The sequence below is a fragment of the Amblyraja radiata genome, chromosome 2 (assembly GCF_010909765.2).
Source record: "Amblyraja radiata isolate CabotCenter1 chromosome 2, sAmbRad1.1.pri, whole genome shotgun sequence".
In the NCBI taxonomy this organism is placed as follows: domain Eukaryota; kingdom Metazoa; phylum Chordata; class Chondrichthyes; order Rajiformes; family Rajidae; genus Amblyraja; species Amblyraja radiata.
This window is the reverse complement of record NC_045957.1, coordinates 33,894,609-33,912,558: the sequence shown is the minus strand read 5'-3', so window position 1 is coordinate 33,912,558 and position 17,950 is coordinate 33,894,609. Positions and strand designations below refer to the sequence as shown.

General features: G+C 43.8%; 1 protein-coding gene across 5 annotated transcripts in view; it reads left to right on the top strand.

Moving 5' to 3' along the window:
- The window catches only part of dip2c (disco interacting protein 2 homolog C), a 539,567-nt gene that overhangs the window by 480,238 nt on the left and 41,379 nt on the right, over nucleotides 1-17,950 (top strand). For all 5 annotated transcript variants that reach the window (XM_033044735.1, XM_033044743.1, XM_033044718.1 and 2 more), the window contains 2 exons: nucleotides 9,357-9,525; nucleotides 11,836-12,006. In XM_033044735.1, the coding sequence (XP_032900626.1) occupies nucleotides 9,357-9,525; nucleotides 11,836-12,006 (340 nt within the window). The remainder of the gene's footprint in view (nucleotides 1-9,356; nucleotides 9,526-11,835; nucleotides 12,007-17,950) is intronic.

Genomic DNA, 17,950 nt, shown 5'->3' with positions numbered 1-17,950 from the left:
TTAAGATGTGTAGGAAGGAACTGCAGATGGTAGTTTGCACCAAAGATAAACACAAAATGCTGGAGTAACTCAGTGGGACAGGCTGCCTGACCCGCTGAGTTACTCCAGAATTTTGGGTCTATCTATAGATTTAAATTGCTGTGCTCGCTCCATCCGCCACAGCACAGCAGGCCGCCTTGCACATGCGCACTGCCTGTCCCACTGTTACCAGCATTTTATGTCTATTATAGATTTAAGTTGATTGGTAAAAAAATGAGAACTCCTCCCTATTGCACAAGCTTTTCTTCTAAAGAAAGTCAAGTCGACTTTATTGTCATCTGCACAAGCTTATGTTCATCAATTATAGGAGCAGAAGTAGGCCATTTGACCCATTGAGTCTATTCCGCCATTCTATCATGGTCGATCTATCTTTCCCTCTCAACCCCATTCTCCTGCCTTCTCCCATAACCCCTGACACACTTACCAATCAAGTGTCATGTAAGATGAAGTCCAGGTAGAATGAAAATGTGAATCGAGGGTAGAGCCTCACTGGCTGTCAAGTCCATCTTGTGAGACAGTTAAATGTTTTCATCCAATACAACCCTCCAGTTATTCCTTGGCACCATAAATTGTTGAAAGCCAGGCTTCCAAGCAAACACTTCACCAGGACCACGCTGAATAAAAGTGTAGCTATCAAAGCTCTGTTACTTTTCTACCTTTTTTGACATCCACGAGTCTCCACATGGATGTGTAATCGACCAATCTCGGTCACATTTCTCAGCGCAAGCCACACTTGATCTGATATGCAACTGGCAACCAGACGGGATCATTAATAAACCTTGGTCTTTGCTGGCTGGCACGTTCAGACAAGTTCTACAACACTCTTGGGAAGTGAATTAATGATCCCAGAGAAATCCCCAGGATATACAGTTCATGATGGCACCATGTCAGCCACTGTTGATCCTCCTGATTTCTGTTCTGTGTTTTGGTTGAGAGCAATTAACTCGTAGTTCCATTGGCAAGCCACTGAATTGCAGAATTAGTAGCGAACAGGAGGAGCCATTTAGTCCATCAAGCACATACCAGCAGATTCAAGAATAACTTCTTCCCCGCTGTTATCCGACACTTATACTGACCTCTCATGGGTTTGGGATGAATTTCCAATCTACTTTGAAGCAGCCATTGACTTTTAGACTTTAGATTGTACAGATACAGCCCAGAAACGGGCACTTTGGCCCAACGAGTCCGTGCCGACCAGCAAGCACTAGCACTATCCTACACTTTAGAGATAATATACAATTTTATCAAAGCCAATTCACCTGCAAACCTGTACGTCTTTGGAGAGTGGGAGGAAACCGGAGTACCCGGAGTAAATCCACGTGGTCACAGAGAGAAGGTGCAAGCAAACTCCATACAGGCAGCCCCCATTGTCAGGATTGAACCTGGGTATATGGTGCTGTAAAGCAGCAATTTTACCGCTGCGCCACAGTGCCGCCCCATTGCACTTTTTTCTATCTGCACTTTCGCTCAAGCTGTAACACTATATTCTGCACTCTGTTTATTTTTCCTTTTGTACAACCTGATCTTCCCAAGTATGGTATGATTTGCCTGGAGAGCATGCAAAAAAAAAGTGTATGATTGTATCTCAGTACACATGACAATAATAAACCAATAACAATATCAGTCCGTCACAGAGCAATCAAATTTACCCCCTTCCTTAGAGTCTGCAGTTTATCTTTCTTTCAATCATTTATCCAGTTGCTGTTTGAAGGGCATTGAATTGCTGGTTATAACCACTCGTCGTGTAAATATCAAAGTGTTGGGCCGTGTAACTGTGGTTTTATTTTACCGATCATTCATAATTAATTTCCTTTGCTTCTATTTATCCTTTCTAACGCTGTCAAAGTTTTGTACACCTTTATCCAATACTCTCTTTATTTTCTTTGCTCTAAGGAGAAGAGAACCAGTTTCTCCAATCCTCCTCCAGAAATGAAGTCATTCATTCATTCAATTTTAGTTTAGTTTAGTTTAGAGATACAGTGCAGAAACAGGCCCATCGGCCCACCGAGTCTGCAACGACCAGCGATCCCCACACATTAACACTATCCTACACACGCTAGGGCCAATATTACATTTATACCAAATCAATTAATCTACAAACCCGTATGTCTTTGGAGTGTGGGAGGAAACCAAAGATCTCGGAGAAAACCCACACAGGTTACGGGGAGAATGTACAAAGTCCGTACAGACAAGCGCCCGTAGTCGGGAACGAACCCCTGGCGCTGCAAGTGCTGTAAAGCAGCAACTCTACTGCTGTGCCACTGTGCTGCCCAATTGTTCCAATAAATCCTTTCTGCAAATGCTCAATGGTCTTTGCATCATTCCCAAATGCAGTAACATAGGATTGGGTGTAGGACTCCATTTCTGGTGTAACAAATGGTTTCCAAGGGTTCAATTTAATTTAATTGCTTTTGTGTCTTCCACACTTACTCCGTTGCATCATTTGCAGCCTGGACAATGTGGGCTGAAGGGCCTATTCCAATGCTGCACTGTTCAATATTCTATATCCGATTCTCTATTAACTTGACCTACCCAAAATCATTGAAAGCAAACTATAAATTCTTAATTGAATTCAAATTAATTCAATTATCTCCATTTAGTTAATTCAAATTGAGTCTGAAGTAGTGTACCAACCCAAAATGCACCCATTCTTTTTCTCCAGAGATGCTGCCTGACCCGCTGAGTTACTCCAGCACTTTGTGTCTATCTTTGGTATAAACCAAAGGAGGTTCCCGGAGGTTTTTGTCAGTCTCCTTACCTGCTTCCACTACCTGCAACCTCCGGCAACCACCTGCAACTTCCGGGAACCGCACGGAAACCTTGGGTGGGGCGCAAAGTCTCCATATGTTTCCGTTCAGGTTTCCTAAGTGGGACAGGGGCATTACTCTATGTCCTACACACTAGGGCAAATGTTTACAGAAGCCAGTCGACCTACAGACCTGCATGTGTGAGGAAACCAGAGCACCCGGAGAAAGCCCACGCAGTCACAGGGAGAACGTACAAACTCCACGCAGAAAGCACCCATAGTCAGAATCGAACCGGGGTCCCTGGCGCTGTGAAGTAGTAACTCTCCCACTGTGCCGCCCTGAATATTTTGTTCCATGACCTGTGGGAACATATCGGCATTGATGCATACAGTTTGCAGGTCCCTTGTTTTCCTGCCTGTAATAGGTCTGATCAATTTATCCCTGGTGCTATTAAGTATTTAATCAGCACCATTTAAAATGTACGTTATTGATTACCTGACTTTTTAAACTGTAATCTGTCGTTTCCAGACCTTCCCCCAAAAGCAAGGATCCAACTTTTGTAACTTTAAAATGTTTCCTTTCCATGCTCGTTGTTTTTCAGTGCAGCAAGCAAAATGTTATGCTCCTTTTAACTTGCACAAACTCATGAGTAATATTCTGTATCGTGTCGTTTGGCCTAATTAGGTATTAAATTGAAAGCATTGAAATAGCTGGGAAAAAAACTGCCCATTGTAATCATCTTTTCGATGACTTTTAAATCCAGCAGATCAAAAGGACAGACCCAAAGGAATGCAATATTTAATTCATCTCCAAAAACTGACATTTCCTGACTTTCCCAGACAGAGTGGAAATGCTTAGAAAGTAACAAATGGCCAAGTTACATTAAGGAAGTCTGTTACAAGTTACTTGTATGCAAACCATTCACGTCCGAACCATCTGTTGAGAGAATTCTTACGTGTCATCTGTAAACTGTTGAGAGAGTTCTTATGCATTATTGATCTCGCCAACGACTATCCGTGATGCACAACAACAATATATGCAGAGTCTAGCTTTCATATTTTAATTCTGACTAGTATAATATATATTTATGCAAATACAAGGAACAGATGCCGGTTTACAAAAAAAGACACAAAGTGCTGGAGTAACTCAGCGGGTCAGGCAGCATCTCTGGAGAACATGGATAAGTGAGGTTTCAGGTCCACCTATCCATGTTCTCCAGAGATGCTGTCTGACCTGCTGGGATACTCCAGCATCTTGCAATATTAATGGAATATTTATCGATTTTCTTATTGGATTTATTTTTTAAAGCAATGCCGCTTCAATTGGCCCATGGCATCAGTTTTATTTGCAGATATGGAGTTGGCTCATTCTGGTACATATGCAAAGCCAATAAACTAATGACTAATGTTTTCCGGAATCAAGTTCTAGTTAATCTGGGGACGATGTTTTTGAATTTCCTTAAATGTATAAGCAAACACGTATTATACGCTGGCATTGTTAAGGTTGCCAAGTATATGTTTGTAATAAATAAATTGTTCCCACTGGGTTTCTAAAATCAAAAACAGAGGTAATAGTCATAGTAAACAGAAAACTTGTCAGCATATTAAAACGATATGTCGATTGGGACAACACCGACTGTAGCTGCTTATAAGTGATCTCCATCTAGAACATAGAATGGTACAGCACAGGAACAGGCCCTTCAGCCCACATTGTTCATGCTGACCGTGATGCCAAACTGAACTATGAAGGTTAACCTATGATGAGCCTTTGTTGGCAATGGGCCTGGAGTTTAGAAGAATGAGGGGGGACCTCATTGAAACATGCAGAATACTGAAAGGCATGGATATAGTGGATGTAGAGAGGATGTTTCCATTAGTGGGAGAGTCCAGAGCTAGAGGTCATAGCCTCAGTCAAAGTGTTGGAGTAACTCAACAGGTCAGGCAACATCTCTGGAGACCATGGACAGGTGGCGGTTCAGTTGGGACCCACTGCTGGATCTCCCCGTACATCTGACTGCCACGAGGCCGAGACTCACAGTGGTGCCAGGAGACGTAGCGCCAACGTTCACCGCCTCCCCGTTCTCTCTGAAGCCGGGACCACCGAAGCTGCTGCAGACCCGCACCACCACCCCGGCTGCTTCCAGGCTGGACCTACTGCGGCAACCGCGGGCCCACACAGCTTCCACGGCCACCTTCAGGCAGCACCTGCCACCATCACCACTGGCCTTTACCTGCACTCCGCACGCAGGTAATGCCTCGCCTCTCCCCTGACTACTGGGGCGTCAACTCACCTGGAATCCAAACCAAGAGTCTGAAGAAGGGTCTCAACCCAAAACGTTACCTATTCATGTTCTCCGGAGATGCTGCCTGATCAGCTGAGTTACTCCAACACTCTGTGTCCTTCTGTGCATTAACTACCATCTGCAGTTCTTTGTTTCTACCACTTAGTGCAATGATACTCTGTTGCTAGGTAATCTCTTATTCTGTTATATCGGACAATCTGCAATAGTGAACTCCATTAACACCTCCCCATGGTCCATTATAAAGAGGGCTTACTGTATTGTGTATGGTGATTTAGAGTTAGGATGAAAATGCTTCTTGTCTACGAAGCAAAATGAGTGTTTATGGAATGTATAATAGAAGATTAGAAATAGAAACAGCAGCCGGCTATTTGATCCCTTGTGCCTGCACTGCCATTCAGTTAGGTTTTTGGAGCTCCTTTACCTCACCACAACTTTGCTGCACTCGTACCATATGCTTGGATTCCTTTAGGATCTGGTACTTCCTGGGTTTCATGGGCTACGTGGGTGATAGTGTGGGGCAACAGGTAGATTGGATCCTGACCCCGGATGCTGTCTGCATGGAATTTGCGTGATTTCCCTGTGAGCATCCTACCCACAAGTAGAGAGCAGTCCTGAGCTACTATCCGCCTCCTTGGAGACCCTCGAACTATATTTGATCAGACTTTACTAGACTATAGCACTAAACATTGCTGCTTTCTGTCCGTTAATGAATTCTTAGTCCATGCTAGATGAACCCAATTATTGTGCAACTTATTTGATTCAATATTCTCTTTGTGCACCTCTCAAAGACCAGATGCACCACACTTACCTGTTCTTACATGGTGAGACATCAGATTAGCTAAACGGCATATCCGTTTCATATGTTCATGTTGACGCTGCCCAATCCTATTATCACAGTGGCCATATTACCTCTTCCTTATATAGAGATTCTGGTATTTTTCTTGGCACTGATGTCAGTATAATTGCTCCTTGGTTACTTATCTTCTCTCGCCCTCATTTCATAAATGTAGGAACTATTCTATGCTGTGTGGAAATTTGGAAATTGACAACCAGTCCATCCATTGTCATGTCTTGACCAGTCTGAAGAAGGGTCTCCACCTGAAATATCACCCGTTCCTTCTCTCCAGAGATGCTGCCTGTCTCGCTGAGTTAACTCCAGCTTTTTATGTCTATCACCAATTGTCTCCATTTGTTTCAAAACTCTAAGATCATGTCCTGGGGGTGCATTGCTATTCATGCCATTCATTTCCCCACAACACTCATTTTTCGCTAATACAATACAATACAACCTCATTGAGGTTCAAATGAAATGTTGTTTCTGCAGTCATACAAACACACAATACAATTTATTTGCCACTTGAACCTCATAGAGGCTCAAATGAAATGTTGTTTCTGCAGTCATACACACAAGAAAAAAAGACCCAAGACACAACACAATTTACACAGACATCCATCACAGCGCATCTCCTCCTCGCTGTGATGGAAGGCAAAAAAAATTATCTCTCCGCTGCACTCCCCATTCCCCTCCCGATGTCAGAGTCAAAGTCCCCGGCGGGCGATGGCAATTGTCCCGCGGCCATTAATGCCGCGCCGGGTGATGCAAGGCCGCGCTCCGGGTCTTGTTGTTGGAGCCCCCGGCGGGCTCTAGCAAAGTCCCGCAGCCGTTGAAGCCGCGCCGGGCGATGATGTAAGGCCCCGCTCCAGGTACTCTTCAACCCCGCAACTCGGGCGGGTGAAGTCGCCATTGCGGAAGCCCCGAAAAACGGTCTCCCAGCAGGGACCCGCGGGCTCCAGGTGTCACTAACCACCGGACCTGCGGTAAGCCTCCGAATCCCCGGGGTCGGGTCGCAGCCGAGCGCCACCACAGCTCCACCCGCTCCGGACTCGGCCAGCTCCATGATGGTGAGTAGCTCCGCAGCTCCATGACTGGAGCCCCAGGACGTTCCTGCTGGAGGCCGCTCCACGTTGCAGCCCCAATGACAACGGAGACCCGACAGGGAAAAGGTCGGGTTCTCCGTGCAGGGGAAAGATTTTAAAAGTCCCCCGCCCCCCCCCCCCCCCCCACACACACACACACACACATACCCCATCAAAAAAATAAATAAAAACTACATTAAAACGGGACAAAAAATAACAAAAAGACAGACGGACTGCAGAGGCCGCTGACAAACAAGAAAAAGACCCAAGACACAACACAATTTGACTTCTTTGAGCTTCTCGTTTACTCTTATTCTGAGGCTCTTCACTATTTATGAGAGATTTACTATGACCTGTCCCAGATATTTGTTTAATTGACATGAATTTCCTCATTCCCCAATATAATTCCTCCTGACTCAAGCTGTTAAGGACTCGCATTGACTTTTGCTAAGCTCTTCCGATTTTATCTATCGTTTGAAGCTCATGCAGTCTGTTTATGTTTCCCTCTGGCCAGTTCTCATATTCCACTTTGCTTTTCCTCATCAGTACCCATCGATTCTAATTTAATTTACAAACACTTCATCTGCAGTCTACTGTGCCTTGGTGGTTCAAATCCTCATTCAGATACGTATTAAACATTGTGATAGTACCTGACTCCAACACTTGCTCAAGTACAAAAATATTGTAATTACCTAATTAAGCATTATATAACCAGTATGATTGTTAAGTTTCTAAAACTTATTGTTTCTATTGTTAAGACGACATTGCACGGAATTAGAAAAGGGAGCCCAGAACTATTGCTGCTGCCTCTATACTTGCAACATTCAGCTTGACTTCAGGTTAAGCTCCGGTGATAATTAAAATCTGAGTGGCCAGGGAAATATTACTTCTGGTGTAGGATATTGAATTGCTGATATTTCTGAAGCTCTGATAATTAAAGTAGTAACTTACCTTTGTCCCATGACTCCGTAGACTTTAAAAATATTTTGTACAATTCCCTACTAAATGATACATCATCTCTGTCACAACGTAAACTTGTGGAAAAAAAAGTGAATATTCTTAAAATCCTTTGTGAGCAAGGAGCGGTTTTAATTTCCCTCCTTGTTACCACTTCTTCAGCATTTAGGGACAGCCTTCACTATTGGCTCTCCCAAAACTTCTCGAAGCTTGAATGTTTTCGGAAAGGGGCGGAATGGTAGTGCAGCGGTAGAGTTGCTGCCTTACAGCACCAGAGATCCGGGTTTGATCCTGACTATGAGTGGTGTCTGTTCGGAGTTTGTACATTCTCCCTGGGACCACATGGGTTTTCTCCAGATGCTCTGGTTTCCTCCCACACTACAAAGAAGTGCATGTTTGTAGGTTAATTGGCTTCTGTAAATTGTTTTTAAAGCAGAGATAGACAAATTCTTGATTAGAACGGCTGTCAAGGGTTATGGGGAGAAGGCAGGAAAATGGGATTAGGAGGCAGAGATCAGCCCATGATTGAATGGCGGAGTAGACTTGATGGGCCGAAATCTGAAATATTTTTTTTAATTCATGAGAAAAAGTTTTAGGTTAGAGATATATGTGGCGCATAGGGCAGCACGATGGTGCATAGGGTGGTACGGTGATGCAGTGGGCAGCAAGGTGGTATGTTGGGCAACACGGTGACGCAGCTATAGTGTTGCTGCCTTACAGCGCCAGAGAACTGGGTTCGATCCTGATTACGGATGTTTTCCCCGTGACCTGTGTGGGTCTTCTCCGGGTGCTCCGGTTTCCTCCCACATTCCAAAGACGTACAAGTTTGTAGGTTAATTGGCTTCTGTAAATTGTCCCTAGTGTGTAGGATAGTGTTCATGTCCAGGGATCGCTGGTCAGCACTGTTCTCGGAGGGACGAAGGGCCTGTTTCGTATCTCTAAACTAAACTAAAATTTACAAAGTCCTTGCCATCCACTGATTTGCTGTGTGCAAAAGTCACGAGCTCTCGAACTCTGCCAACTGCGCTGCTGTGCAGCATTTATTTATTATTATCCTTGGCTCCGTTTCGTGCAGACGATGAGGATTGAGAACTCACCCTTACACATTTCCCTACATACATGCACTCTGATTTTTCTCAAATGCTAAATTAATTTAATTTCATAAAACGTGACTGAACAGAAAAGAAGGGCTGACATTTATCCTGTCAGTGGTCCCAAAGACATTTATCCCACAAGTGTCCCAAAGTGCCTTCCACCTATAAACTTGTTATTTGAAGCAGTAACCATAGAAATGTAAGAACAACAGCTTTGAGCACCAGCATCTTTAAGCATAATGTAAGCTGTGGTACTTAATTTTGACCGTGTTAATGTCCAGGTTTCTTTTCTTTTTACAGTGTCTACTCAGGGCATCAGTCCATTCTCATCCCGCCTTCAGAATTGGAGATAAACCCCTCACTCTGGCTTCTTGCCGTTAGTCAGTATAAAGTGCGAGACACTTTCTGCTCCTATTGTGTCATGGAACTCTGCACCAAGGGGCTAGGCTCGCAAACCGACTCACTCAAGGTCAATATTTGTTATATTTCTGTGTCTGCTAATCTTCAATGTTTGAGCTTGCTTTGGAGGTATATTCCTTTATATCTGGAAACGGTGTAAAAATGAACTCAAAAGTCATCTGAGTTTGGGAGGGCTTTCAAATAGCTGAGGAAGTTACCAAAGCTATTTTTTCCATAAGCAATAAATGCTGGTACTTCCAGTAATGCCACATCCTGAAATAACAAGGTTTCATGAAACCATTGTGACTCTAGTGGAGCAGCACTGCAAGAGAAACAGAGCTAAATTCAGGTTGAAGACTTTGAGGAACGAAAGCCATTGCCTTGAGCAATAATATGTGAATGGAAGCTTCTGAATGGACACAACTGGAAGCAAATGCACTAGTACACACTTCCACTGATGACCACTTCTGCCTTTTGGATCATTGTGCAAATTCCCCAAATCAGAATTCCTTGTTTCCTCTGGAGGTCATACACTTACTTATTCATTATGTCAGACTAGGGAAGCGGCATTCTATCTAGTGGATCCATACTGGCTCAATCCACCAGTTTCATGGAACATTGCTCAGTACAGCACAGGAATATTGGCCTTCAGCCTACAATGTCTGTGCCGCACATCACGTTTAGTTAAGCAAATGTCCTCTGTATGCATGTGATCCTCAACCCTCCATTCCTATTGTTATTCCTATTTTAAACACAGCTATCATACCTGCTTCCACCACCAGCCCTGGCAGTGTATTCCAGGAATCCACAACTCACACAGACAAAAACATTTCCCACAGATTTCAGTTTTCTCCCTCGGACATTAAAGCTATTCCTCTTTGTCTTTGACATTTCCTTCCTCAGAAAAAGACTGAATGACCCCCTATCTATGCCACCCCTCCCTGTTTCATTGCCCCTCTGTTTAATTCCCAATTATTCAATCTCATTGCCTGAATGCACTTGGGAATCTTTGGTGTCATCAGCTGTTTACTGAGATGATGGCGTGCTATCAAGTTTCTTTTAAATAGAATTAAATCTTATATTATAAGGGAAATACTGTTCAAATAATGTGAGGAATGACAATTCCAAGGAGTGTTTTTTTTTAGAAATTGTTGTGTTAAACATCACCAGGAACTATAAAAGGGGCAGGAGAACTCTTAGCAATTTTGTAAATTTCTTATGACGTTGGGCTTTTCATTTTCTCCATCTGCCTTTTGAAATTATTTCTGGAAAGAATGGCGAGGCAAAAAAACATGCCACGTTGACAGAAATAATAATTTTAAATATATACATTTTAAGGGGCAGTTGTAGTAAAATGTATATTCTGAAAGTTATTCCAACTGGGATTAAGGAATAATTCCTTGCTCTGTGGAGCAAAATTATCAGAGATTAGGGTTAGACTGAGACATGCCAAGAGTCACAGAGTCATATAGGATGGAAACAGACTCTTTGGCCCAACTCGTCCATGCTGACCAAGATGTCCAGTCAATGCTAATCCCATTTGCCGGTGTTTGGTCCATAGCCATCTAAATCTTGGGAAAAGAATCCGACTAACCACCCCATCAAAGTCTTTAAATTCTATATACCTCTAAGAGGTCACCCCTCAGCCTCCTTTGCACCAGCCTATTCAATGTGTTGGAGCCAGTCTGGATTCAAGGTCCAAACGATTGATCCAAGCAAATTTATGACACGGAAGGAGGCCGTTAGAATCTCCGCTAGTCAAAAAGGACCTGCTCATCGAGAGCCTAACTTCCAGCACAGGGTGTACACTTATTAACGTGTAGATCCAAGTAGCATTTAAAAGTTCCTACCTCCATTTCGGGCAGTGCCTTCTAGTCTCCCATCATCTTCTGATCCCTCTACTTAGTATCAGTACTCACTGGCGTTTGAGCCTTCACCCAAGGGGAAATAGGTCTATCCAATTTATGCTGCCTCGCCAACTCATGAGTTTATATGTCTCAATATATTCATATCTTTCCTCAGCCTCCACTGTAAAGCTAATACTTCTTATTTTGGGAGGCACCAAACCAACCAGAATATCATTGGCAAGGATTTGCACTGTGATTTTGAAAATCATGATATGGTTAGATATAGAATCAAAGAATTGCAGAGGCTGATTCACGGTGCTGGAGTGACTCAGTGGGTCAGTCAGCATCTCTGGAGAACATGGATAGGTGACTCAACCAGTCTGAAGATGTGTCACCTAGACATGTTGTCCAGAGAGAGATGCTGCCTGACCCACTGAGTTACTCCAGCACTTTGTGTCTTTCATTCAAATATGGTTAGATTACTTTTTTATTTTATGATCCTTTGATTGCTTATAATTTTTTTTTGTGTTTAGAGCAGGGGATTGGATCTATCTCGTGTTCGGACGTGCGTTGTCGTCGCAGAAGAGCGTCCCAGAATAGCACTCACCCAGTCTTTTTCTAAGTTATTTAAAGACCTGAACCTTAACCCAAGAGCTGTGAGCACATCCTTTGGCTGCAGAGTGAATCTTGCTATCTGCCTTCAGGTAGGGATTTATGCACCTATAGTTGTGAATCCATTACCCACTATAAAAAACTGTTACTTGTGAATAAAACGATGGACATTTTAATATTTTAGTTGGCTTTTCAGATCTTTAAGTTTCTCTGCTCCTGCTCTGTGTGTGTCTCTCTCTTCCCCCCCTCTCTCTCTCTCTCTCCATCTCTCTCTTCCTCTCTCTCTGCCACATCCAGCAATAGCATGCTTTGTGCTTCTCTGTAAAAGTGCAGCTTTTAAAATGAATGACGTTTGCAGAATTTGGCGTTTATAATTTCATGGCACTGCTGAGTCTGTCTGTGGGGTTTTTCCACTCAGTACAGGTGTAGCAATTTCTATGCAGTTTGTAAGAGGTTGGCAATGTTGCCAATGCATTGGAGGCAGATAAATTAGCACCACACCCCCGCACATCACAGGTAACAGGCCTAGATTCTGAGGATGTTCCACAAAAATGTTTCCATTGAATTTCAGAGAAATATCTAGCTGTTTCTAGTCGCATGTCCAATGTATTTTAGATCTAACTGTGGCAGCTGAGCCAGCAAAATGGTTGAAGTTGACGATCGGCTGTGACGTGGTAATAACTGAATGAAGTCATTGAAATAACAGAGTTTTGGGTGGGAATTTTCTGCTTTTCAGCAATTAATTTGTCCCTGGAGATGGACACAAAATGCTGGAGTAACTCAGCAGGTCAGGCAGCATCTCTGGAGAAAAGGAAAGGGTGATGTTTTGGATCAAGACCCTTCTTCAGACTGAGTGTCAGGGGAGAGGGAAACTAGAGGTATGAAAAGGTACAAAGAACACATGAATGAAAGGTAAGAAAAGAACAAATCGAGGCCAGCAATGATGAGCAAGGAAAGGTAGAGCCCACAATGATCCATTGTTGGCTGTGGAAAAGGTGGTAGCGAATAGATGCAAACAGTGAAACGAAGCAGGATGACTAGGGTGGGTGAGGGATCATTGGTGTACACCAGCATCTTCAGTTTCTTCTTACACAATTTGTCCCTGGGTCTGGTAGTAACATTGCTCACACCAGTGTGGATTTTCAGTATGTGGAAACGAGGAATGAAGTGCAGTTGCAGGTTTACAATAAAAGGACACAAAGTGCTGAAGTAACTCAGCTGGTCAGGCAGCATCTTATGAGAACATGGATGGGTGACGTTTTGGGTCAGGACCCTTCTTCCGACTTATATTTTTAATTATTTTCCTCAGCAGAAAATAATTGACTCAGTATTTTCAATATGCTGATTCAGAGAAATATTTGAAGGAGTAGTATGACAGATTTTCCTCTGATTTTCCGGGCCTCCTTTAATCTGGACAAAATTACGAGAGCGCACTTGAAATTCCCTGGGTGGCCACAGATGGCGCTGTGTGTGGCGCACGCTCGTCCCAGGCGTTTCCTTCCATCCCGATAGTTATTTGTTTACATCTGTCACGTGTACCGAGGTACAGTGAAAAGCTTTTGTTGCGGGCTATCCAGTCAGCAGAAAGACAATACACGATTACAAGCGAACTATTTACCGTGTAGTTGTACCATGATAAGAGAATGATGTTTAGTGCAAGGTAAAGGCAGCAAAGTCCGATCAAGGATGGTCAGAGGGTCATCCAAGAGGTAGATAGTAGGTCAGCACTGCTCTCTGGTTGTGATAGGATGATTCCGTTGCCTGATAACAGCTGGGAAGAAACTGTCCCTGCATCTGCAGGTGTGTGTGTTTTCACACTTCTATACCTTTTGCCCAATGTGAGAGTGGAGAAGAGAGAATGGCCAGGGTGACTCAACCAGCACTGTGGTGTGAGCTTCTATCCTGATGTCAAAGCATGATAGATTTGGAGTCCAGCAGCAGTAATGCCATGTGTAGGAAGGAGCAGCAGATGCTGGTTTATGCCAAAGATAGACACAAAGTGCTGGCGTAACTCGACGGGCCAGACAGCATCTCAAGAGAAAAAGGATGGGTGACATTTCGGGTCGAAACCCTTCTTCAGACTGCAATTAGTGGGGTGGTTGGCAACCAAAGGTATGAAAAGGCCAGAACAGATTAGGGGCTGAAACAGTGACCAAGGAAGAGTGGAGTCCATGATGGCCCATTGTTGGCTGGGGAAGAGATGATAACGAAGGGATACAGGGCTGTAAACAGTGGAACTAGTAGGATGACTAGGGTGGGGGAGGGGCGGAGAGAGGGAATGCAGGGGTAACTTGAAATTAGAGAAATCCATGTTCATGCTGCTGGGTTGCAAGCTGCCAAGCGAAATATGAGGTGCTGTTCCTCCAATTTGCGTGTTGCCTCACTCTGACGGTGGAGGAGGCCCAGGACAGAAAGGTCCGTGTGAAAATGAAACGGGGAGTTAAAGTGTTTAGCAAGGGGCAGTGATATCGTAACGCCAGCTCAGCAGCCAATTGCGGGGGAGTGCAATGCGGTGCACCCTTCAAACAAGGAGAGGGATATCTCCCCAGGGGGCCACATGAGTGGCAAGGGTGTTTTTGTAAAGACTGGTGTTAACACTGTTGAGTATAACACTATTGAGGCACAAAGAATGTATGAAGAGATTGTGCCCTTTTGTTTAGTTTTGCATAGTTTTGTATAGTTTTGCAATACACGTCCCGCCCGCCTTTTGATTCTCCGTGACCTGTGGCTCTAAAGTGTCACTGCACTGTCGCAGATATTACCAAAAGTGCACTCAACCCAAATTAAGCTCAGCCACAAAATCTCCTCCTGCCGAATGAAGCAAGCAAAGGAAATCGCTGTTAGCAAATAAAGAATGGTTTTGTCTGAGTTAATAGGAGGGCTCTGGAGAAGAGATTTATTTTGGGAGTGAAGTGAAATTTTGGGAGTACCTGGGTGAGTGATGTACGATATTCTGCAGTGATGGACAAGAATGAACAAGATGATTTCCTGACAGAGAGTGAGATTATCCCCTTGCCCAGAAGCAAGAAAGCAAAACATGGGGGAAGTATGATTCTCTGTAATAACCCTACTCCTTCAAATATTTCTCTGCATCAGCAAACTGAAAACATTGAGTAAATTTCTTCCTGCTTAGAAAAATAATTAAAAATATATTCATTTTATTGAAAAACAATTGACCTTAATTTAACAATATATTTGTCTTATCGCCCTGAGCGGCTGTAAGAAAGTATTAAGGCTCTGGGAATAATATTTGTACTTGATATTTTACCAGGTAAACCTTTGCCCCCACGTTGTAACCAAAGCAGAGAACAAAGGCACTTCAGTGCATTGAATTCATAGTGGGAAAGAGTGTGTTTACTTCTGTGCCTTTGGGCTGTTATACAGTCTATCTGGAAATAACTACAGCACAAAATAAGTGCATCAAATCTATATCTTTAACATCTCTTGGAATCAATTCTTCTGGAATGGGTGTGTTTACGGTTTAGCTTACTACTAATTTTAAGTAAAGTGATCAATAATGCGGATAGTCCACTTTAATGTTGGTGCACATTTGGGAACGTGAGTGGCAGTGCGATGAAGCTTTAGAGCTCAAGGTTAGATTGAATCTAAATGCAACACGAGTACAAAAGGAATGGAAGCCACTATTTGAATAATCCATTTCTCTTTCTATCATGTGTTATTGCTTGCTACTGGGGAGAAATGAGTGAAAGAATCGGTTGCAAGGCTGAAGTAAGGTCCACTGAGTATTAACACAGCTGAGCAGGTGATTTGTTCCTGTGTTGTAAATACCAGCTTTGTACCATTCCACAGGAGGTATTAAGGGATGGATTTATTTTTGTTTGAAAATGCTGACTCCTGTGGAACCAGTCCTAAACATAGAGCAGCACCGCACAGGAAAAGGTCCAACAAGTTTAGTTTAGTTTAGAGATCCCGCAGAAAGTCCACGCGGTTACGGGGAGAACATACAAACTCCGTACAGACAGCACCCGTAGTCAGGATCGAACCCGGGTCTCTGGCGCTGTAAAGCAGCAACTCTACCGCTGTGCCACCATGCACTAAGATATTGGCGCTGACCATAATGGCAATTTAAACTCAAACCCTCCTGCCTGCACATGGTTTGTATCCCTCCGTTCCCTGCCTATGCATTTGCCTGTCAAAATGCCTCTTAAATGTTGCTATCGTCTCAGTTTCAACCATCCCTTCCCATCTCTCCCCAATCACGGCAGTGTGTACCAGGGATCTAAAGGGCCTGTCCTACTTGGTGATTTTGCCGGCGTCATATCAGTGTCACCAAAAGATTTTGAACATTTCAAAATCCAGCGGCGACAAAAAAAATGTTGCGACACTTGAAAAAACACCGCGCGTCATACGTCTTCACGCCGCGTCACCGCCACGTCATACGTCATCACGCCGTGTCACCGCCACATCATATGTCATCACGCCGTGTCACCGCCACGTCATACGTCATCACGCCGCGTCACACGTCATCACGCCGCGTCACCGCCACGTCATACGTCATCACGCCGCGTTACCGCCACGTCATATGTCATCACGCTGCATCATGCCACGTATTTTTCGGTGACATGACACGTCAGTCAATGACGCCGGCAGTCGCTGAAAAAATCGGCAAGTGGGACAGACCCTTAACACTCCCTGCCTAAATTGCCTCATAAATATTACTTAAGTTTAAAAATAATCCATATACTTCCAATAACAAGACACCCAGAAGTTTGCACAATATTGCAAATGTCACCTCAGTGAAGTTTTATTAAGTTGCAACATGATTTCCTGACTTTTATACTGAATGCAGGAGCCATGAAGGCAGCATCACAGATGCCTTCTTCACCATTCTCTCTACTTGTATGGGCCACATTCAATGAGCCATGCAGCCCAAGATTCCTCTGTACATCAATGCTTCGAAAGGTCCAGCCATTAACAATAGACCTTTGACCTGCCAAAGTGCAGAACCTCTCACGTGCAGATTAAACCCCATCTGCTATTACTCTGTCCATTTTTCCTACATCCTGCTGTGCATCAATCCTCCTCCCTATCCCCAACTCCACCAATTTTAATATAATCTGCAATCTTACTAACGATCCCATCTACATTTTCATCCAAATCATTTATATATATATAAATGGGCAGCACTGTGGTAAAGTTGTTGCCTTGCAGCGCCGGGGACCTGGGTTCGATCCTGATCTATGGGTTCTGCTCTACAGAGTTTATACGTTCTCCCTGTGACTCTGTGTGTTTTTTCCGTGTACTCCCACACTCTCAAGACATGCAGGTTTTGTCAGTAAATTGGCTTTTGTAACTTGTCTGTAATGTGTGCAGGATTGAACTAGTGTACTAATGATCGTTGGTTGGTGCGGAGTCGGTGTGCCGAAGGGTCTGTTTCCACTCTGTATCTCTAAAAAAATGTATTCTGATGTGGTTCTTCATTTTCCCACATTAGGCTTCATCCTTCTACTCCTTTCTATTCATCAAATGTTATAGGGAGAAGGTAGGAGAATGGGATTGGGCCAGTGATCAGCCAGTGTGTAGGATAATGCTCGTGTATGCGGTGATTGCTGGTCGGCGTGGACCCGTGGAACAAAGAGCCTGTCTAAAGTAAAGTCTAGTTACAAACAATGAAGGTCACAGCACCTATCACTGCAGAACACCACTGTTCACTGAACAACACATGCCACCAGCACCTTCAGTCTTTTATGGTCTAGCCAATTTTGGACCACGTGCCATTATCTTCTACATCAACTTACCATGAGGGACCTAATTTGAGGAAGGACATCCTTGTGATTGAGGCAGTGCAGCGTAGGTTCACGAGATTGATCCCTGGGATGGCGGGTCTATCATATGAGGAACGATTGAAAAGACTGGGCTTGTTTAGAAGGATGAGGTGGGATCTTATAGAAACATATAACATTATAAAAGGACTGGACAAGCTAGATGCAGGAAAAATGTTCCCAATGTTGGGCGAGTCCAGAACCAGGGGCCACAGTCTTAGAATAAAGGGGAGAACATTTAAGACTGAGGTGA